Source organism: Ochlerotatus camptorhynchus, unplaced genomic scaffold (assembly GCF_037179485.1).
Source record: "Ochlerotatus camptorhynchus isolate MF236.1 unplaced genomic scaffold, CSIRO-AGI_Acam_v1.1 ptg000064l, whole genome shotgun sequence".
Lineage (NCBI taxonomy): Eukaryota > Metazoa > Arthropoda > Insecta > Diptera > Culicidae > Ochlerotatus > Ochlerotatus camptorhynchus.
In genome coordinates this window covers 3,173,980-3,196,763 of record NW_027040554.1, presented here as the reverse complement: position 1 = coordinate 3,196,763, position 22,784 = coordinate 3,173,980, and the positions used below count along the sequence as shown (strand labels likewise).

At 36.9% G+C, this 22,784-nt stretch overlaps 1 protein-coding gene across 3 annotated transcripts in view; it reads left to right on the top strand.

Moving 5' to 3' along the window:
* The window catches only part of spab (space blanket), a 136,836-nt gene that overhangs the window by 45,460 nt on the left and 68,592 nt on the right, over nt 1-22,784 (top strand). For all 3 annotated transcript variants that reach the window (XM_065216603.1, XM_065216604.1, XM_065216605.1), the window contains exon 2: nt 9,570-9,777. In XM_065216603.1, coding sequence (XP_065072675.1) covers nt 9,616-9,777 — 162 coding nt within the window. In that variant the 5' untranslated portion in view covers nt 9,570-9,615. The remainder of the gene's footprint in view (nt 1-9,569; nt 9,778-22,784) is intronic.

The window sequence follows — 22,784 nt, the reverse complement described above, 5'->3', positions numbered from 1 at the left end:
TCAGTGATAAACTTATCATTTGTACATTTTCCAACAATCTTCTTATGGAAAATTGAAAAAGTGTTTACTTCAGCAGATTTGTAGAGTTATTTCCTATCGATTGACGTATTTGGATTTTAATTCCATCTATAAATGGCAAAGTTACAAGCGTTTAAAACCTAACACTATTTCGCCACGCATTGTTTTTTTTTTTTTCTTCTTCTTGTTCGCATTTCAAGCTTATTGCTTAGCGCATATTAGATTATTGCGTGCTCTCAACACAGTTATTAATTGAGTGCTTTCGATGCCAATACCAATGCATGAATTTGTATATTGTGTGGCAAGCACAATGATACTCTATGCGCCCAGGGAAGTCGAGAAAATTTCCAACCCGAAAGATTCCCTCGACCGGACCGGGAATCGAACCCGCCGCCTCTGGCTTGGTAATACCGTGCCTTTACTGACTAGGCTATGAGGCCCCACATTTTTTTTATTTGCACCCCAGTATAAACAACAAAGATTTAGTTCTGCACCATAACCATTCTTGCCATGATTTGCTTAGAAAAATCCAAATTAATGGAAATAAGTACATAACACGAAGAGCAGTTCCTCGCCAAATGACGAATCGATAAAACTTTACCTTCTCTGGTTTGCATGCAAATTTGCATAATTGTTTGTTATGGGCAATCATTCACATTTTTGCTAAAATTTGGCCATTTTAGATCTTGCACATTTTTTCAAAATGGCGTCCGATATTTTTCAATAAATTGTAGCACGAAAACATAACTTCTGATCTTAATGACGTCTGACACAAAGCTATAGAGAAAAAAATAGTTTCTGGGAGAATCCGACTTAAAATGCGTGGTTTAAGCGTCACTCCACAAGGGAGACCACACGCCCAATGTATATTTACTCGGTTGAGACTCTCCTAAGGGCGAGTCCGTTACATTTCCTACAAAGGATTTACGGATCAGGCAAGCCGGCTTTCAACTAACCGTCCAAACGGGAAAACACTATTATTTCCAAAAAATCACAAACACAATAATCACTCAGAGAGCTCACCCATACCAAAAAAGACCTCTACGAAAGAGAATTTTTCCTCACCGGCAGTCTCGTCACTTGCCACTAGACGTCGCCTCGATCTGTAAGTGGACTACTCTCCCCAACATTCAAACTCTCAAAAAGAGGACGGGACGCGAAAACTACAACGGAGAACGCGAAGTGATGTCGAATTCATTCAATCAATTTAAGCTAGGGAAAGAAAAAAAATATTTTACGAACTAATTCAGACGGTATATTGACGGAATAACGGGTATTTCAACATTACCAGACTTTAGTACGTAGATTTATTTACATGTGTTCGTTCCTCTCTCCTATGTGTGAGCGATTTATCTCTCCCTAACTAACGTGCCCATATGCTCTTACATGTTCGTTTGTGTGACGTCACCTTATCGGCCACTCAGCTCTAAACGAGTCTGCGCTCCTGGTGACAATGAAGTGGCGTTGGAAATCTTACGCGCGCATATTCTACAGGCGGGAATGCCACATCACTAAACTAGGCACTAGTCGCTCCTCAGACACCTCTTAGACTGGCAAAAAATCACTCCGTGGTGCCCTCGCTGGACGCCACACTCCAAAGTAAAAAAAGGAAGGCTTGACTCACCAGATGATCGTTGGCTTACGTGATCACAGTCGATGACCTATCGACGGGTTCGACGCACTCGTTAGTGATCAATCGGTTTCAAACGCCGCTGCGATGGCGGTTACTCTGCCGTGCCGGCAGGTTGGCGAACCGACGGGTGGACCGTGTCCACGTGGAGATCCCCTGAGTCTCCTCGGACAGATTTATTTAACGGATCCGTCCGCTTCCAGCCGGTTGACGATTGCCGGGGAAATTCCGTCCGTCGAGGAGAAGTTGCTGCGCTCGGGTACGGTGAGCTATGCTGTGAACGATTTAAATATGGCTTCACCAGAACAGTGAGCACAAGTACGTGCACGGACATGGACAGCACATATTGAGCACATCTAATCACCTGCAGTTTTAAAGTCTTCCTCCTGATCGCACACAAATTCTTCACGCACACCCTAGTTTCTACTAACTATGGAAATGAACAAAAATATTTAAATAATTTAAACACTAGACATCACTTTAAATTACATACTTTAATTAGAAAAACAACAACCACGAACAAACGTGCACACTTCAAGTTCGAGACCGTGAATCCTCAGATTAAAAAAAAAGTGAAGCTCGGACCCGAAGTCCATCATTTCCCGAAACCCTTCGTGTCCTATCGTAAATCTAAAGACACGAAAATAACTTGATTCGTTTAATAGTGCGGCTGTCCCTTTCCTACCTTATCCATAAATTAAATGGACCCCTCTTAGGAAAAATTTCAGCAAAAATTCCTACTGCCTTCTTCCTACTGCCTACACTATGGAATTTAATTCAAACAATTTAAACCTTTTAAGTTATATACAAATTTATACAAAATTCCTGATCGTTACAATGTCTGGTACCGTAAAACGGTACCACATTGATAGTTTTCTTAAAGTCTATTCTAAATATTTTTTTTACAGCAATGTATGTTTTTCAAATTCTATATTTTTAAAACAAGTACTGAGGATCCAAGAATTAATTTGTCAGTAATATGTTGAACAAAAATTAAAGCATTTTTTTTTTGTTTTTTGACCAAACTTCAGTATTTTGATTTGGGGTTACTTTGATACTGTTCGATGAATGTAGAAAAAAATGAGTGAAACTCAAACAATCTAGTTCTTTAAATATGAAATTTTAAATGAGTATATAATCAGAAAACTTCATGAGCAATAATAATACAACATTAAATTTGTGATGGCTATATCGGAAATACATTTCATAAGCAGGGCTGTTACAAGATTTTCTAAATTTGATCCGCGAAATCCGCGATTTCTCAAAAGATATCCGCGACTTCAAATACTAATCCGCGACAAAAAAAAACTGTTTTCATTGTCTAAAAATAGCATTTGTATACTACTACATGGCTTTTCAAGCCTATTGCCTCTATAGTAGCATATTAGATTTTTGCCTGCTCTCAACTTAGTGTTCTTTGAAGTGCTGTGCCTGTACCATTGGAGTGATGCAAAATTTGAAATTTTCGCTCCACAATACTTAACGATTCCAAATCGGATCCTGACTAACCTCTCAAAATTTGAACCCATTTGGTGAGAAACTGAGATGGCACAAACCATTTGAAGTTTGTATGGGAATTACTATGGTAAAACCAAGATTTTTGTTCATGTCTATCTAATAATTCACCATAACGGTCAGCTTCAAAAACTTTCAACTTTACTTGTAGGAAATTTTCCCTGCTACAACTTTGCTCAAGACCACTTTTTGATTAAATGAAAGGATCGAAATGTATCAATGGTTCAATGCGCTGATGTCTTATGATCATGCTCAATCAACTGCTCAGCAGGCAACATTGGTGTTTCTGGGGCGTTGAATAGGACACAAAAATCATGGCAACTATATCACACTCAAAAATACAGTGTTGCCTACAGAGCAGCTGCTTGATCATGTCATAAGTTTATCAATTTCTTATATAGTTAATAACTTTTTCCTGTCTCGTTTTACATAGGAACAATCTTCAGCAAAGTTGTGGATGATAAAATTTTCTATAAGAATGGCTATCGAACTATTTCGCAGCTCAATATGGAAAAAGTTTAGAAGGCAATGAACAAAAAAATGAGATTTTCCATAGTAATTTACATGTAAACTTCAAATGGGTTGTGCGAAGTCTGTTTCCAACCAAATGAGTTGTAACTTTGGGAGGCTAATCAGGACCCACTGTGGAGCAATAAAGTCAAATTTTGCATCAGTCTACTGTGCCATATTATGCCAAAGAAAGTAGAGAAATTTTCCAATCATAAAAATTAATAGACCGGACGGGAATCGAACTCAGTCGCCTCCAGCATGGACTTGCTTTGTAGCTGCGCCTTTACCGATTGAGCTAAAGGAGTATCGTTTGTAACCTTTGATTTTTTTTTTTTTAATAGGATTTATCATCTTCAATTATTTATGTATAGTATAAATTCTGAGTAATTAGTGAACATAATAAAACACCCTTACATTATGAGATTCCATTGAATAATACCGGCCTAGATTTGATGAAATATTATTTAAAAAAAATGCATTTTCATTAGCAATGCAATTTTTTTAAATTTAACCTTTACGGCTCTGACGTATTTTACTGTCCTAAATGTTGTAGTAAATTTGGCTCTAGTTTTCTGAATTTTGTACCGATTCAAACCAAAGACCCTGCACATAATCGAGAAAATACCAGAGTTTCATAAGTCACACTTGTTGGTCACGTCACGATTGTGTATTTACACGGATATTCCTTGGGTTCAGTCCAATGGTGAGACATTTTGTAATGTGAACCTAGCACTTTTTGTTGTCAAATAATAACTGAATCGTATATATGTGACTTTATGGATCATGCAGGACTTATTACTATGTATACCGGAAATTATAGGTTTTCCAAATCGTCCAGGACATCAGTTGATTTATTCTACTAGATCAACCAAGACTGCAATAATGTGTGTAGTATCGAAAAATGTCCAATCAGATTCAAAGTGTCTATGGGATCATGCATTATCTATTTCCGAGTAATCCAGATGTTCAAGGTTCTTCAAATCGTCCTGGAGTTCAGATAATTTGATCTACTAGATCAACCGAGATATGGACAATGTCTTTACTATCGAAATACTTCCAGACAGATGCACAGTGTATATGTAGATCATGCATGACCTATTGTCATGTATACCAGATGTTTTAAGTTCTCCAAATCGTTCTGAAGTTCAGATGATTTATTCTACTAGATCAACCATGACTGGGATAAAGTCTGTAGTATCGAAATATATCCAAACAGATTCATAGTGTCTATATCGATAATGTTTAATTATTTCCACGTATACCAGATGATCTAGGTTCTCCAAATCGTCCTGCAGTTCAGATGATTTGTTTAACTAGATCAACAAAGACTAGGATAATATCTGTAGTATCGAATTATCGATTTGGAAATCCTAGAACATTTGGCATACACGGAAATAGGTTGGCATGATCCACATAGACACTGCAAATTTGTTTGGGCATATTTCGATACTACAGATATTGAACTAGTCTTGGGTGATCTAGTAGAAAAATAATCTGATGTCCAGAATGATTTCAAAACCTATAACATCTTGTATACGTAGCAATAGGTCGGGCACGATCAACATAGACGATTTGAATCTGTTTGGTCATATTTCGATACTACAGACATTATTGCAGTGCTGGTTGATATAGTAGAACAAACCAACTGAACTCCAGGACGATTTGGAGAACCTAGAATATTCGGTATACATGGCAATTACTCGCATATATACGATTCGTTTATGATTTGACAATGAAAAATGCTATGTTCATATTGGAAAAAAAGGAAAATGTCTCACATTGGACAGACCTCAGGGAATTTCCGTGTCAATCCGATGTGACTTATGGAATTGAGATCATTTCTCGATTATTTGCAGGGTGTTTGGTTTGAACCGGTAAAAAATTGAGAGCCAAATGAACAACAAAATTGATGACAGCAAAATAATCCGGGACAATTTTTGTGACAGCACATCAGTCCCTTCGCGATTTACGCGACATCATTTAATGTTTCCGCGATTTTCGCGACTGAAAATACAAATCCACGACAAATCCGCGAAAATCGCGAAATCCGCAACAGCCCTGCATAAATGATGGTTTGAGTGCTTTTTCAAATAGGCGAAAAACACGAAAATAGTTTTTTAATATGTTTGTAAAATATGTAACACATAATATATAAAAACAATATACAATATCAACGGAAATATCCGCAGCTACAATATGCAGCCAATGTTTCTAATTTGGAAAAAGCGCAGCGAGTAAATTTAATCCTTATATTATACTATCAAAGTTACCCGCATTATCAAAGATACCCCGTTTTACGGTACCTCTAGATGCATTTAGATTATCATTCGAAGTCCCTCCTTTTTTTACACATTCTGCACACAAAATAGCTCACCCCTCACAGAATTTCCCGACGATTTTTATGAATGGGACGGGGCAAAAAGTATCTTTTGTACAGAATATGTAAAAAACCGAGGGACTTTGAATGTTAATCTAAATGCATATATAGAAGTACCAGACATGTTTTGCAGTGTCAGGTACTCTATTTTGTAATCTGTGAAAGGAAAATCAGAAATCGAGTGTCATCAAAATACATGGCATATTGAGAGATTGAGGTCGTGAGAGCAAATTTTCTTTCACAAATTTGATTTTTTTTTTGGCTCTCTGAGGACTGGTAGTAAAGCAGATAAAACTGTATGGTGAAAAATCATTTTTATTAAATTGTAGCTTGTTTAACAATAAGATGAACGACAAAGTTTCTGACTAATTTATTTACGTTGTCGTTCACTTTTTTGACCTAAATATGCACTGAAAGCGAATTATTCCCACTTCTCTCGATTTCTATATGGGGATTTTTATCACTGCGGAACAGCGCCATCTCTGTGGAAAATGGCTGGACGATATGATTAATTGATTGAAAAATGTCAAAGAAGCCATTTTAAAGAAAAAAAAACAAGATCCACAAGGGCCAATCTTAGCAAAAATGTGAATAATTACCCATTACAAACAATTATGAAAAGTTTCATGCAAATCGGTGAAAGACGAGTCAAAAATCAATTTTTATTTCTGTATTTGACCTGGAGGAAAAAAAGCTTTAGGGAGTCATTAAATAATAAATAAAATACAGTATTCTTTCGATTTTGGCAACACGACCTCAATGTTTTTAATTTGCTTGTGTTTTGCAGTTTAAAATCATAGCATATGTTTTATTTAAATTAGCAGTAATTGTAAAGCTATGATCGTGCCCAGATATTTAATCAGGCTTGTTACAAACATTCATGGCATTATGTAGAGTAAACTTCTTTACAACCAACTAGTCATACAAAGGATATATAAACTGTTATAGAACTTGGGGGTTGCTTGCAAAAGAAGTAAAAAACCGAGTGTTGCCAAAATCGAACTGGTACTGTACAGGGAATTCCCACATGCCATAATGGGAACAACAACCTGTTTGTGACTGAAATAAGTCGGATGGAAGCCTTACCCAGCAAACCACAAATCGTATAAGGATGTTCGTTTAAAATAATATAAATATCCAAAACAAGTTGAAGTTGCATAAGATGCAATTCCAAATTGGTTGAAATTGTTTAAGATGAAAATTATGATTCAATTATAATCCTCTTTGCAAGATTATATATAAGTTCGTTTGATGTCGATAAGGAGTTATTTAACGCGATCTATTTTAAAAATGTTGACGATCTTATATACGTTTACATAAGATCAGTTTCAGTCATATTGTCAAAACAAAATATTGAGCCATAACAAACAAAAAGTAACAGCCAATTGTTGCCAATATTCATGAGCTTCCTCACATTCAGCCAATGACTATCGGAATTTACTGTGGAGCTAGTAAACCCGTGGATGTTGATGAATTTTTGTCACAGATGATACAAGAGCTACTGCTACTTTTTGAATCTGGAGTACTCATAAATAACCACTGGATTTCATTGAAAATTCGAGCATTTATGAAAAGCGTTGAAAACTTAAACGGGAAACATGGATTAAATGCACTACCAAAGGGAAATATTCTCGAGATACGAGAGCCATGGTGTTTCCTAAAGAAGATGCGGTGATTATCAACGCGGTTTATCACCGTTAATAAAATTAACGATTAACTTGATGAAAGACGTAATTGTTGCCGACGCATTACATTTACTGGAACTAGGAGTAATGCGGAAATTACTCAATTATTACTTACTGGTTCGATGACTAAAAAAGTTAAATGAAGTTTCAAAGAAAAGAAAGACATTTCAGCAAAGCTCATTGTCAATATTGAGGTTTCCAAGTGAAATTCATCATCGTATGCGCTCATTGCACAACATATCTCTTTAAATTGGTTTGGAATACATAATTTCTCACAACTATGTAGGTGTAGTTCTGCTCAAATATCACCTACTTTCCAGATATTACGAGCACTTCACACCAACCAACCCAACCCAAATTTGTACTCATTGCTTGTTCTCTGGAATGGTTTGTTGCACATTGAAATAATTCATTACGAATCACATTAATGTACAGTTAAAATTATATAAGATAATAAGCCATATATCATGCAGAACAAGATTGTATAATGCAATATGCACTGCTCTCAGCAGTTTTAGCTAGATAAGGAATGATATCATATAATACACCAGATCGAATTAGATTTAATCACGTATACAAGCGAGGCATCATAATTTGAAATTTATTGCTCCGAATATACGTGCTCATATGCCAGCGAGGATCGCAGCAGGACTACGGAGCTAAAGATCTTTGGTTCTAAACTAGTTATTGCAGGTAATATTGACTTTAAGCTTTAAATATGTTCATCTTTTCAAAAGATAGCTCATTATATTTCAATTTCCAACTTATATTCAAACCAATATCACCAAGTACCACCAACTATAGAAAATTGAAGCTTCATTTAAAATGTATTTTTTTCATGCTTTTTGCTTTTTGGTCTGCCATAATTTTAGAGATGTAATTTGAAAGTCGTACAAATAACATTTTATATAAGATATTGGTATATACAAAATCATATTAGAAGCAACTTTAGTTATGCATGGAGTTGTATAAAGTACCCTATTGAATCATATGAAATCATACAATGTAGGAGTATTTTTCCACATGCACGTATATGGCCTCCAGATTTGTACGTATAGTTGAATTCTATGCACTTTATACGATTTATTTTTTTCGAATAAAAATTCACAAAGCAGAGTAACAATTCAGTAATGTGAACAACATTGTTGGCTGGGAAGCAACCAATTTGCGACAAGCATACTACTAGGGTAGCCATGAATCCTACATCAGCCCTAAAAGGTTTGCGCTCGTCCCAGCAATACTGTAGCTCCGCCTAGGAGAAATTACAGTCAGTAACTGCCTGGTATGGGAGCAAAATTAAAGATTCATTAGCTGGGCAAGAAGATTAATGACAATAAATTTTACCCAAATCATAAATCATTACCATAAATTTTCAAATTAAAATTCGGTGAAACATAATGTCTTACTTGTTCACATCATCCTCCCCAACATAGATAAGATATTATGCTAACCATTTCACCCTAGAATCAACCCGTCTGCGTGAACCTTTGCTCGTTAACGAAAGCCTTCTAAAGGCGAATCGCTATCAAAATGCAATAAATAAGAATAATCCTACTATCTAACTCGCCTCGTTTTCTGCTTCCCATCCATGATTGGACCGGGCGGGGCACGATGAGCTGGAAACGGATTTACCCCCTCTTTAATAATAAGGCTTCAGCGAAGCCTCGAAGATCATCATTTTCAACTGATGATATACAGATCTGTGTAGGTAGCGCATTTATCGTTTTCCGTTCCGGAGCCATCGATTGGACACCCTCATTTTTTCTTCAATTTAAAAGCCCTATATACATATATTTTCTCACCTCGTGCAATTTTACTCTCCCATCTTTTGCAGATTTAATCCTAGTGGGAATAAGCACCAACCCCTAATAATCAGCAACATGAAGGCAACGGCGCTGTGGGCGGCCATCGGAGCGATACTAATCTTCAGCGGCACTGCGAACGCTTGGGGTGGCCTATTCAACCGATTTTCGCCGGAAATGCTCGCAAACATGGGCTACGGCAGCCACGGGGGAGCCTATCGGCCACAGGCATTTCTGCAGGTAAGAGCGTATGGTTGAGAGTGATCGCTGGTCACGGAATATTGGATCTGCCAAAGTCATACAGTCGGGTTTGCCAGTTCAATGTGTCTCAGCTGGTTCCCATACTGAATTTTCCCAGAGATCTGTTTCGTAGGCATCGTTGAAATTCAGTATGGGAGAAGAGAGAAAACCAATTATTTAAAATAAATGCAAGCAGTAATCAATAATTCACGTGGCGTAGTTCATAAAGAGAATAAATATCTATCTTCTGGAAAGCTTTTAATTTAAAACGTAGATGTTAAGTTACTGTAAAATCAATAAAACAATTAAGTCCCACACAAGAGAGTAAGCTACTTTGTCCGTCAAACAATTCTCTCTCTCTCTCTCACTCTCTCCCGAGCTCAATCTCTCAACATGCCACGTATTTTGATGACACGCGAAGTTTGATTTCCTTTTCACAGACTTCCAAATAAAGTACCTGGAACTGAAAAAGTTGTCGGTATCCTTATTTATGCATTTAGATTCACACCCCTCCTTTAACTCTTATGTACATGACGATTTTTCCACCAGTAAAAGGGTGACGGGACGGGGTACCCAATCTTATTGCGAAGCTCAGACCATAAGATAGAATCAAACAATATTCTGCAAACTTGTAGGTTTAAATAAGAACTAAAATATGGTTTACATAAATTTAAGAATGGACAGTTCATTATCCCCAGAACAGGTTCCGGAAGCCCCGGGGAGTGGTCAAACTCTGATTTTAACAAGAAATAATCATGTAAAATTTCAGAATTTCATGGAAGCGACGCCGGTGGTAAGCGTGATTACTTCTCATCCGAGCAGGCCTGGGTTCAATCCCAGTCGGCGCCGACGGAATGTTCTGAGGCATAACATCTCTGATCACGCCCACCTTCGGAAGGGAAGTAAAGCCGTTAGTCCCCGGTTCATGAGTTGATGGGTCGATAGGTAGGGTCCAGGTGTGGGAGCTGCCTCTCTGGCGTCGGTAGCATTGGTGCTCAGCACTTAAGATCGACGAAAACCAAAAATCAAGGGAAAAAAGAATTTCAAAGACATGTCATTAGAGACGATGTGAACTAACAAGATTGACAAAGGCCATCCAATGGCCCTGGAACAGATTAAGGAAGCCCCGGGAAAGTGTTCAATCAATAATTTTAGCAAAAACTAGTCATGCGGCATATCCTAATATTCAGAATTTCATGGACATGTCATTAGAGCCATGTCAAATGACAAAAGTGAAAAACGCTACACGATGACCCTGGAACAGGTTCTGGAAGCCCCGGGGAAGTGACCAGTCTCTTACTGTAACAGGAAACAGTCGTACGACATATCAAAATTTTCAGAATTTCATAGACTATGCTTTAGAGACCATACCAACTAAGCAGATTGACAATTACTATGTAATGACCTCGGAACAGGTTCCAGAATCCCCCGGAGAAGTGGCCAATTTCTGATTGCAATATAAACTAATAATGCAACATTTCAAAATTTCAGACATGTCATGGAGATACCATGTCAACTAACAAGAATGACAAAGGCTACCCTATGGCCCTGCAACAGATTTCGGAACCCCCAAGGGAGAGGTCAATCTCTGATTTTAACATAAACTAGTCATGCAGCATATTCAAAATTTCATAATTTTATGGACATGGCATAATTGACCATGCCATCTGACAACAGTCACAAAAACCATCCGATGACTCTGGAACAGATTTTGGAAGCCCCGGGGAAGAGACCAGTCTCTTATTGCAAAAGAAAACAGTCGTGCGACGTATCAAAATTTTCATAATTTCATAGACAATTCATTAAAGACCATAATAACTAAGCAGAATACAATGACATCGTGATGACCCCGGAACAGATTCCAGAAGCCCCCGGAGAAGTTGCTAATTTCTGATTGCGACATAAACTGATTGCATCATGCGACTTTTTGAAATTTCCATATTGTCATGAACATGTCATTAGAGACCATGTCAACTGACAAAAGTGACAAAGGCCGGAACAGATTCCGGAAGCCCCGGGAAAGTTACCAAACTCAGCTCCACAATTGTATCCCGAATTTACAAGCATGATTTCCTCAAGTTTCAAATAACCCATTAAAATTCGATTTTTACGGAAAATTTCAAAAGTTTCGACAAAGAAACTTAAATTCTATTTTTTTTCCCAAAGAAATATGTTCTACAATTACTGTTAACAGTTTAATAATGTTTGAAAAGTTAAAAAAATTTCTGAGCTTTAAAAAAATATTTAAAATATTTTAGGCCGTTATATAGCTATTACAGTTTAAGGTTCCAAGTTGGCTGAAAAATTGACAGACTTTAAAATCTTTTGAGATCATAATTGTGCTTATATAAGATCCTTTTGGTTGTAAGAAGGCTTAAGCATATCACACTTCCCAATGTCTAAAAAACAATCCTCAAGATTTAAGAGGTTAATAAAACTGTTTATTTCAGAAATTACTTGCAGCTTCAGAGCAACGAGCATTCAAACCTTAATATTTACTTTGGCTTGTGCAATTTTGATGAGTAATGCCAAAAATGGTGGTACAAGGAATCTCCATAAAATTTATTATTTAAAAAAAATCAATTAGGTGAAATGGCTCTAATGTTAGCCTATGGATCTAAGATTAGGCCCATCGCTAAAAATCTGCTATTTATCAATTTTATCTAGATGAACGCGTCATTGGGACGTTACTAATGGATATTTTTGGTCACTAGTCGATTGCTGAATCGATGGGCCCAAATTAGGGGCATTTAGGCCGACATTACATCGATTTCCCCTATTTCTAAAGACATGATTTTCAAAACCGAAATTTTTTTTGAATTATTGACCACAAAAACTGGGAAAAAATATTCAAAAATAGCTTATTGGGCTGAAGTTGGGTTAAATCTCTCGTTCCTTTTTTGACATCAGCAAAGAGTGCGACTAAGAGGCTCTACTCAAAATTAAGTGAAAATTATTCAAATTTTAGGATTTTTTTTTCTCCGCACGCCTGGTTTTGTTGAAATTATAGATTGGCCACATCCTCCGGGCCATTGTGAACCTGTTCCATGGACATTGGGCTCTCATTGTCTCTCTTTTCAATTGGCTAGGTCTCTGATGGCATGTCCATAAAATTCTGAAAATATTGATATGCCGTATGACTAGTTTTTGTTAAAGCTAAAGGTTCATCACAGGAACCTGTTCTAGGGACATTGGGTGGTCATTGTCACTCTTGTCAATTGACATGGTCTCTGATGACATGTCCATATAATACTGAAAATTTTGATATGCCGCGTGACTAGTTTTAATTGTAATTAGAGGTTGGTCACATGCTTCAGGGCTTCCGGAACATGTTCCAGAGACATTGGATCATTGTCACTCTTGTTCATTGGCATGGTCTATAATGACATGACCATAAAGTTCTGAAAATTTTAGTATACCGCATAACTAGTTTCTGCTGAAACTCGAGAATGACCTCAGGGGCCTCTAGAACCTGTTCCAAGGACATTGGGTGGCCATTGTCATTTTTCTCAATTGGCATGGTCTATAATGAATTGTCCATGAATTTCTGAAAATTTTAATGTGCCGCACGTCTGGATTTGTAGAAATCAGAGATCGGCCACTTCTACCGGGGCTTCCAGAATCTGTTCCAGGGTGTCTAATGGTATGTTTATCAATTTCTGAAAAAAATTGAACTGCGCGTCTGGTTCTGTTGAAATCAAAGATTGGTCACTTCCTCCGAGGTTTCTGGAACCTGTTCCAGTGACTTTGGGTGGTCCATTCTGGAATTCATGTACGCCATCTTTCAGTTCTTATCGAAACCTACAACTTTGCAGAACATGGTTTGGTTCTACCTTATTATCTGAGCTTCGTAAAAAGCGTGGTAACCTGTCACCCACATAAGAGTCAGGCATACTCAACACAAAACATGCGTCCTAAGTCCCTAAGCTTCTTTTACGAGTATCCTCTTCTTAGCTGTCGAGAGAAGCAGACCTACCTCACGCGATCGCCTGTATTCTCGGCAGCAACCATTTTGTGTCCTAATAAAAATTTACCATAAACGAACGATAACCCAAATTATTGAACTATTCCACAAATGGTTTGGACGATACCCCGAACACGTCTTTAAGCAAATTAACCTTTTTATTAGGGTGGTGCTCGTTGTTTTTCATCAGCAGTTCTTTCGGTCGATGGGTCGTCGACCTTGGAAAGTAACCGTTTCGTGATGAGTGTGTGAGTGACGACAACTAGTTGCGTTTCTTTCTGCAATCCCTTCGGCGATATTGCCATTCCTGCAAACCACTGGAAGTGAATCCTGTTCCAATAGAAGAAGCTCTTTGGATAGCTGACGATACAATGTTTTTTTTTCTATTGTATCTCTTGACTATAGCTTTAACATGTATTGTATAGTCGCCAAGAAATCTCGGCACGATTGTGCATAATAAAATAAAGTAGTTTTGCATTGTCAGGTACTCTATTTTGTAGTCTGTGAAAGGGATTTCAGGATTTGATGACGGCACTGCTCTCTGTTATTAACTAACCATATTTATTTTTTTATTATTATTTTAGATACTTCGGTCATTCGTGACTCGTCCGGGAATGAGATTTGAACTCGTGGCTATGGTATGAGCAGTGTTCGGAAAATCATTCTCAAATCTTATTCGTTGAGCCTCTCTGAGGGAATAAACTTGCATGCAAATGTGGCAAGCAAAACTCATGCATGAGATTCTCATGCATATTCACGCACTCACACTCACAACGCCGAAAAATCGTTCCAACTTAAAACAGAGAGAAGTCGCTTAAAAGCCAATTGATAGCATGTTTATTAGACCTGTTCATTTTAAACGAAATGTTCGGAATGTAACGGGTCAACCGTGATTACTGTTCGTCATGTTAATTTGTACTTCTGTGTAAATTTTCAGCAAAATCGGTGATGATTTTGAGGTGCTTCAAGTTAATTTTATGTTTTTAAGGTAATTTACGGCTTACAATATTTGTATCTCGAGACTGAAATAACGAAAACTGCTGTAACAACTTTCATAGCAAAGTTTAATGTGTCATGTATAAACTTTGTGACCAAAGGTTGACTATTAGAAGTGATTTTATTGAAGTTTGACTTAGTTTCATGCTCGAAGATATCTTAAAATGTGAAGAATTTTAAAGTATTTGTTCTACGAATTTTCCACCCGTATGATATAAAAATGTGTAGTGTACGGCATAATGTTCCTCATATTGTTCTAGAAGTTTCATTCCAACATAGTTTTCGTGTTTATTTCATAGATTGAGAGATAAAAATCAGAAAAGAGGCCGTTTTAGCTAAAATTCACAAGACAACAGAACCAATAAAAGTCAATTAGATTGACAGAACATAGTTGCATTGCTTTTCAATGACGACCGATGACTGTTTCATTGATAGGGTTACGGTATGTAATGTGGGTCTAGTCCTTTCATTCGGCCTATCACGCAAATAAATAATTAATTAAGGAATATTACACAAAAAATAAGGAAAATATTGATCACTGATGATTGATAAATGTGTACCACACACAAATCAATTTATATCACAACATTTCAATACATTTTCAGCTCTCGTAAGTAATAAAACTGGTTGAGAATATCACTCTGTTCGGAGTTTTTAGCCGCCATGACTTCTAAGGTTAAGATGGGAAGGTTGCACTGACGATCATCAAATGGCCTGATTATGGCATTTATTGAATGGAATTACCTGATAATACACACTAGACGTAAAACTCACAGTTACTGTTTGAATATTTTATGTTTATTTTAATTGTTTAACAACGTTTTCACAAGTAAATCATGGACCCAACTTTAGGGACACATTTCTTTTCTATGTTCCTAACTTTGGCCCATGAAATTCATTTGACAGCATATAGCAATAAGAGTAACGTCAACAATGTGGTTTGCATTTGGATGATAAGGAACGAACAGGAAGGGAGATTTTTTCTGCCAAATCTGTATAATGAACATCACAATGTTTTGATTTAGATATTCTGCGGTCGAAAGACGATAAGCGAAATTTTTAATTTTTAATTTTTAACTTGAGTGATTTAATGTAGTTTTCGTAAAATTTTCTCTAAGAAATGTTTTGAGGAATGAAGAGTATTAAGTTAACAGTGATAGTGATAAAAAAAAATACATAAGAAAACGTTACCAAGAGCGTTTTTTTTTTTGAGAATCAAACAGGATAGGACGAAGTTGCATCCATAAATAGACCCAATTTGGGGACAATAGACCGATATTACATACATTTCCCTGGTGAGTTTTTGTCTTAAAAAAAGTAAGTTTTTCAACTTTTTGCGGTTCCTGATAGCAAACGACATGATAAGCATATCTAAGCATACCATTTAGCAGTAGAATATCGTTTGCAGGTAAATTAATTGATGAGTTATGATTAAAAACGTAATCTATGGCTGCATATTAGACCGAGGTTAGGGACGTATACCCTATATGATTTTTTCATAAATATGAATCCTCAGTAGACGTGTTTTTTTATCAAAGGCAAGTGTCACTCGAGCCATTCAAAATATTCGTTATTTTATAAATTGCTGTTATGGTTAAAATGAACAGGTCTAATGTTTATGCATGTTGTGCTAGTTTTCCATCCCCTGATGTAAACACAATAGTTGTAACAATGAATATCAAAATATAAAGCAATGAATTCTTGAACTTGGAAACTCATCTGTGATTTTAACACTGTTGAATTTTGGAAGGCAAAACTTATAGGCGCATAAACTCACAATTAAACATATCGTCCGGCCATTTGCCACAGAGATGGCGCTGTTCTGCTGGTAGGAAGTGATAAAAATCTCCAAATATAATTTAAGAGAAGTGGGAATAATCCGCTTTCGGTGCATATGCAGGTCAAAAAAAAAGTGAAAGACAACCTGAAGAAATTAGTCAGGGACTTAGTCGCTAACTTTTTTCCCGGAAATCATTGTCAAACAAGCTACATTTAAATAAAAATGAATTTTCCCCACACAGTTTTACCTGCTTTACTACCAGTCAAATTTGAGAGAGAAAATTCTCTCTCACCACCTCAATATTTCAACATGCCTTGTATTTTGATAACACTCGATTTGTGATTTCCCTTTCACAGATTACAAAATATAGTACCTGACAATACAAAACATGTCTGGTACCTCTATATATGCATTTACTTTAACATTTGAAGTCCCTCCGTTTTAACATATTCTGCGCAAAAGATACTTTATGCCCCGCCCATTCAAAAACATCGGCGGGAAATTCTGTGAGGGGTACGCTATTTTGTGTGCAGAATGTGTAAAAAAGGAGGGACTTCGAATAATAATCTTAATGCACATATAGAGGTACCAGACATGTTTTGCACTGCAGTGTACTCTGTGAACAATTTTAGGAAAACAGATTGTGTGTAATTTCCGATAGATGTCACCGCAAACAACAGCAGTGACATCTGATGAAACATGAATGCAGAAGCTGGACAAAAAGATTAATTGAGTTTTGAATTTTTCCGAAGTCTCCCAAGTAGCACAATTCTGTCCCAAAAAGTTGTAGCAACTTGTTTATAACTAAAATAAGTCGTGTATAAGTTTCCAAGACCAATTTATAACAAGGGTGCTACTTGGGCTGGTCGTGAGAGGTTTAAATGTTACCCACTATGCCGGGGTCGCCCTCAATTCACAAATCAGGGGCTCAAATCTCGTCATCAGTCGTGTGGAACTGCCCAAGTAACATTTTAAGTTGTATGAAGTAAATACAAAGCTACTATAAAACAAAATTCATAAAACTTTGGTCAAGGCTATTTTGCCATTTATGCATCCACCAGAACCTCATTAAGACTAGAATCTGTCTAGTTGGCCCATCCTGGAAAAATTTCTGAAGGATATATTTTCAAAGCTCTTCAAGATTGATTTACTGCAAAAAGGTTGTATGACGAACGTATTTCGAATTATTTGAAACCCGTATTTAAGCTACAATAAAAGCTATTTGGCAACAATAACAACCTTTTTCATGCCATTTCCCCTAGCCGCTTGCTAAACCCTAGGACGGGACTTGACAATCGGGTAGCGATATCGAGCCAATTTGCTGTCAAATCCGAGCCAGTTGCTGATTGGTCGATTTGACAGTAGCAATCGTGGAATAAAAAGGATAGAGGGAACACATCAATCTGACTTGCAGTGATGCCGGAATCAATGTAGATGTGAATGGTTTATATTTGCGAAAGGAAAGTTTTAAAATAGGGTCCAGGGCGTGCTTTCAGCGATGATTATTCTTGTTTCTTAATGGTTGTTTTTATTGTGTTGAGCAAAAATGATGTACAAGCTGCTAGACTGCGGTAAAAACTCCGAATAACATCCATATTAAAATAGACAAATATTCTGCAATCCTTGCATCATTGAACAACTCCGTCAAACAACATGCACTAATTTTCGACGGGCATTCATCCAAAACATTAAGAGAGTGTGAAACTAGATTGTCAAGTTCCGTCCCAAGCTGAACCCACTAGAAAAATTGCCAATCAAGATAGAAAAGGATTCATAATTACCATCCGATCTTAACAAAATAATTTAATTATAAACTGATCATATAAAAATCCAATTCAATTTCCAAAATTATTAAAATTGTTCTGATAAAGTGTCTATTTGTATGTGTCATATTAAATCTTATGTGAAATTAACATGTTCATTGAAAACGAAGATTGTAAAAATCAATAAAAAAAATATACCCAAGTAACATTTAACGTTTTATGAAGTACTACAAGGCTTTTACAAAACAACATTCATAAAACCCTGGTCAAGATAGCTTTGCCTTTATTACATCCACCAAAATCTCATTAAGACTAGAATCTGTTTAGTTGGCCCACCCTGAAGAAGGTTATAAAGAGTGCATTATTGAGACATTTCAAGAATGACTAAAGGGCGAACACGAAATTATTGCGACACCGAAAATGTCATGCCAATTTTTTTATAATGTTTAGAATCAAACCAAAATTTTAGGGTAGTTTTATACATATATTTACTTCAAAAATCAAAAGAAAAGTTAATCGATGGAGCCTTGAGTGTAAAATTGAACGCATTTTCACTTGATGCCCTCCATCAAAGTCTTTACAGTGTCATCCGGTACCAGTTTCTCAGTTCTTTTTTCCATTTTCTTAACATGTCCTTCTCGTCTTTGACTGTCTTCTTGCTCTTCCGAAGTTCCCGCTTCATTATTGCCCAGTACTGCTCCACCGGGCGCAGCTCCGGACAGCTTGGCGGATTCATGTCCTTTGGGACAAAATGGACAGAATTGGCCTCATACCACTCCAGGACACTTTTAGAATAGTGGCATGATGCCAAATCTGATCTCGCCATTTACTGTGCCCTTTGTCACGAAAGGCTTACTCCTCAGTCCGCAAGAGCAGATGGCCTGCCAAATGAGATATTTGGAGGCGAACTTCGACATTTTCTTCTTCTTAAATTTGTCGTCCACATCGAACTTGCTCTTGCCGGTGAAAAACTCCAACCTCGGAATTTGCTTAAAATCGGCTTTTATATACGTTTCGTCGTCCATCACACAGCAGCCATATTTTGTCAGCATCTTCTCGTAGAGCTTCCGTGCCCGAGTTTTAGCCGTCGATTGTTGCCGCTCATCGCGGTTTGGAAAGTTCTGTACCTTGTAAGTATGTAGAAGAGAGCTATTCTTTGCATTCTGGACGTAGCTCTGCGACATGCCGATCTTTTTAGCCAAATCACGGCTTGAGACGTTGGGATTTGCTTTAATCATCCGCTTCACCTTTCCCTCCGTCTTTTTGTTCTCCGGTCCCGGTTTTCTTCCAGCTCCTTTGCCGTGGTCCAACGTCAACCGCTCCTGGAACCGCTTCAACACTTTGGAGACGGTTGAATGGTGAATCTTCAACATTTTTCCCAACTGCCGGTGCGACAGGTCAGGAAATTCCAGGTGTTTGGAAAGAATTTGTTCTCTCAACTCGCGTTGGTTCACCTCCATTTTTGTTGAATCGAAAAACACGACTTCGAGTTTGACAGCATGTACACAATACACATCAATGAGAAGGTGTGCAAAATTTGGTTGATTTTTACCCAATGGTAAAAAAGTAATGCCCTGTTTAATGTGTCGCAATAATTTCATGTTCGCCCTTTAGCTGCAAAAAGGTTATATGATGAATGCATTAAAAACCATTTGAAATCCTTATTCAAAGTACAATAAAAGCCATTATTCAGCACCAATATTTGTGCCATTTGCCTTTGACGGTTGCTAAGCGCACTAAAAATAAAGCATCGATCAAGATAAAAAGGGATACATTAATATCGTCCGATCTTGCCAAATTCATTGTTCAAAAATAAATCTGTCAAAAATCCTCATAATTTCCTCATCACTAAAGTGAAAGAATTACTAAAATTGTCGAAATTCATATTGTGGTCTATTTTTAGGTGATACATAAAATCAAATGTGAAATGTGCTTCGGAAAATTGAAAAAATAAGTCCGCCTTGGGAAAACGTTGATTTGACTGATAATTTTTAATTTAGGAAACAAAAAATAGTTATATGTTATGTGAAACATTGCTCACAACCGATACAATTTGATGATTTTCGTAATTTCTATTACTGCTCATTGATGAATTGATGAGAGTGAAGTTATTTTAATGGAAAAAAAACGAAGATTTTGAAAAAGCAAATGGAATAATAACAATATAACGATAACATAAATATTAATTTTCATAAGCCATTTGTGAAAATGCTGTTTTGCTTTCACGAAATCGCTAACAAATGCAAAACATTTTAATGCGGCTTTTATGAAGATAATTGCAGACTGAATTGTTTTTATCTGAAGCCATTTTTCTTGATCCTATTCCGTTTAGCTTTATGAAGGTATTAATGGTGGCCAAGTTGCCTGAAAAAAGTTGAACGTCAAAATTTGTTTATGTTTCGATAGTTTTGTTGTGCGATCATTGATACGATGTTCTACTCCAGCGTTGGATCAACAAGCAGGTACTCCAGAAGTGAGTCTACGTAACTTTGAACAGGTGAAAGCTCAATCGTTCCCGAAAAGCTTTCCTTCTTCTGGATGAGTTTCCTGTCTCCAGTTTTCCGCAGTCCCAGTTTGGCACTGATGCTATTCGGATCATCATCGCAACGTTATTTCTGGAGAAGGCTGCCATTGACAATATGCTGTGTATTCTAATTCGTAAACCGCATTCACTTCGCTCCTCTGCTCCTCTGCTGCTCTGTTGTATTGGCTGATTTTGTCGGAGCTGCCCCCCAGAAATTCCTGGAATTGGATTCCTTTTCTCTTCCGTTGACAGCATTGCTAGAATTATTACTCGATTATCCTTTGGCATTTCCTTGTGACTCTGGGTTTGAAAGCCCCACTCGATTATGTTTTTCTCTGTCTCTAGGCGGATCCATGATTTACTGAACAGTTTTATAAAGGGATAGAGTGCTGCAATAAATTCATTTTCAAAACCATACACTTTTTGATTCTCTCTTCAGGCTTTAAAAGGTTTTTAAAACAGCATAAAGCTGAACTACTAATCAAGAATGTTTTGCACTGTTAAATGTTGTGTTTAAACTAAAAATATTGCTTATTGCCGTTATAAAATCACATTAAATCAGAGTGAAAGCCAAAAGGATGTGAAATGGTTACTTGGGTAATATGGCACTAACAAATTCATAAGGTTTTAAAATGGCTTTTATGAAGAAAACTTGCTGACTGAATTGTATTTATCTAAAGTCATTTTGCTTGATCCTAACCCGTTCAGATTTATGGCAGCATTTATAGAGAAAAGTTGCCTGCAAAAAGTTAACGTCCAAGTTTGTTTTTATTTTGATAGTTGCGTTGTGCGATCATTGGAACGAGGTTTGACCATAGAGGTAACTCTAAGACTAGTAGGTCCCGAAGAAACGTGCTCAACTTTTTGGCTCAGCTCTGGTACTATCTTTGGTCCCAAGCTAATCGATTAACCCTTTGAAACATAGGAAAATCCACTAACCCCTCATTTTATCTGTCAAACTTCCATAGCGAATCAAAACAAACATTGTGTAGTAAATTTTGACTAGAATGGGGTACGTTAATCGATTTGCTTGGGAACCAAGGCTAGTCAAGTAGTGAGCCAATTTCAAATCGATAGTTTCGTATTGATTGTTGGTTTTACTCAAGTGTTCTTCCAGGCGATTTTCTCCCGCTGGATTGGAAGTAGTTACTCAGGAAGTGTGCGGAATTCTTTTGCAACATTTCTCATATATAATGGAACAGCTGGAAGCTCAATCGTTCCCGTAAAAGATCTCCTTCTTCAGGATGGTTCCCGAAGCTGCTATGAATTGGAAACCAGCTAACCTCCGCTTACTGAGAGTTTCAGTGATTTTCTGTCGGTACAAATGCAAATTATTTCGTTCGTCCGATCTGGAGAAGGCTTGTCTGATTTTAGACTGTTTCATAAAGCAGACGGTCAACACCGGTTAGAACGTGATGCAAACGCCAGATGCTCAGTCGTTGCTGAAATTTACTTCCCTTCGGTCGTTAACATTGCTTGAATTTTTCATCCTTCTTCGTCTACCCTTCGAGATTTTCTTGTCATAAATTTTGCTTTTATTCGCTATGAGGATCCAACTTTTAAGTTCAATTAAGAAACAGAGTAACTGGGGATTTTATGATACACTTTAACAAGTCTAAACAACAACAAGCATATATGTTTTGCTCTCACTAGTTGCTTTTATAATTATAGAATAACTTTATAGAGTATTTTATCAAGGCATTAATAAACAGTTGCTAATGAAGTTTATGAACAGTTTTATGGAGGGATTGAGAGCTTTAAATTTATTTTTAAAACAAGACAGCTTTTGACTTTCTCGACACATTATAAAAGCTTTTTTAAACAGCAATAAGCTGAATTACTAACCAGGAATCCCAAACAGCATTGCTAGTTTTATCGAGGTTTTAAGGCATTCTACAAGTCTAAATCATTGTCTTCAGAACCCATATAAAACCAGAAATGGGATGTTTTACACTTTAAAATGCTGTACTTAAACTAAAT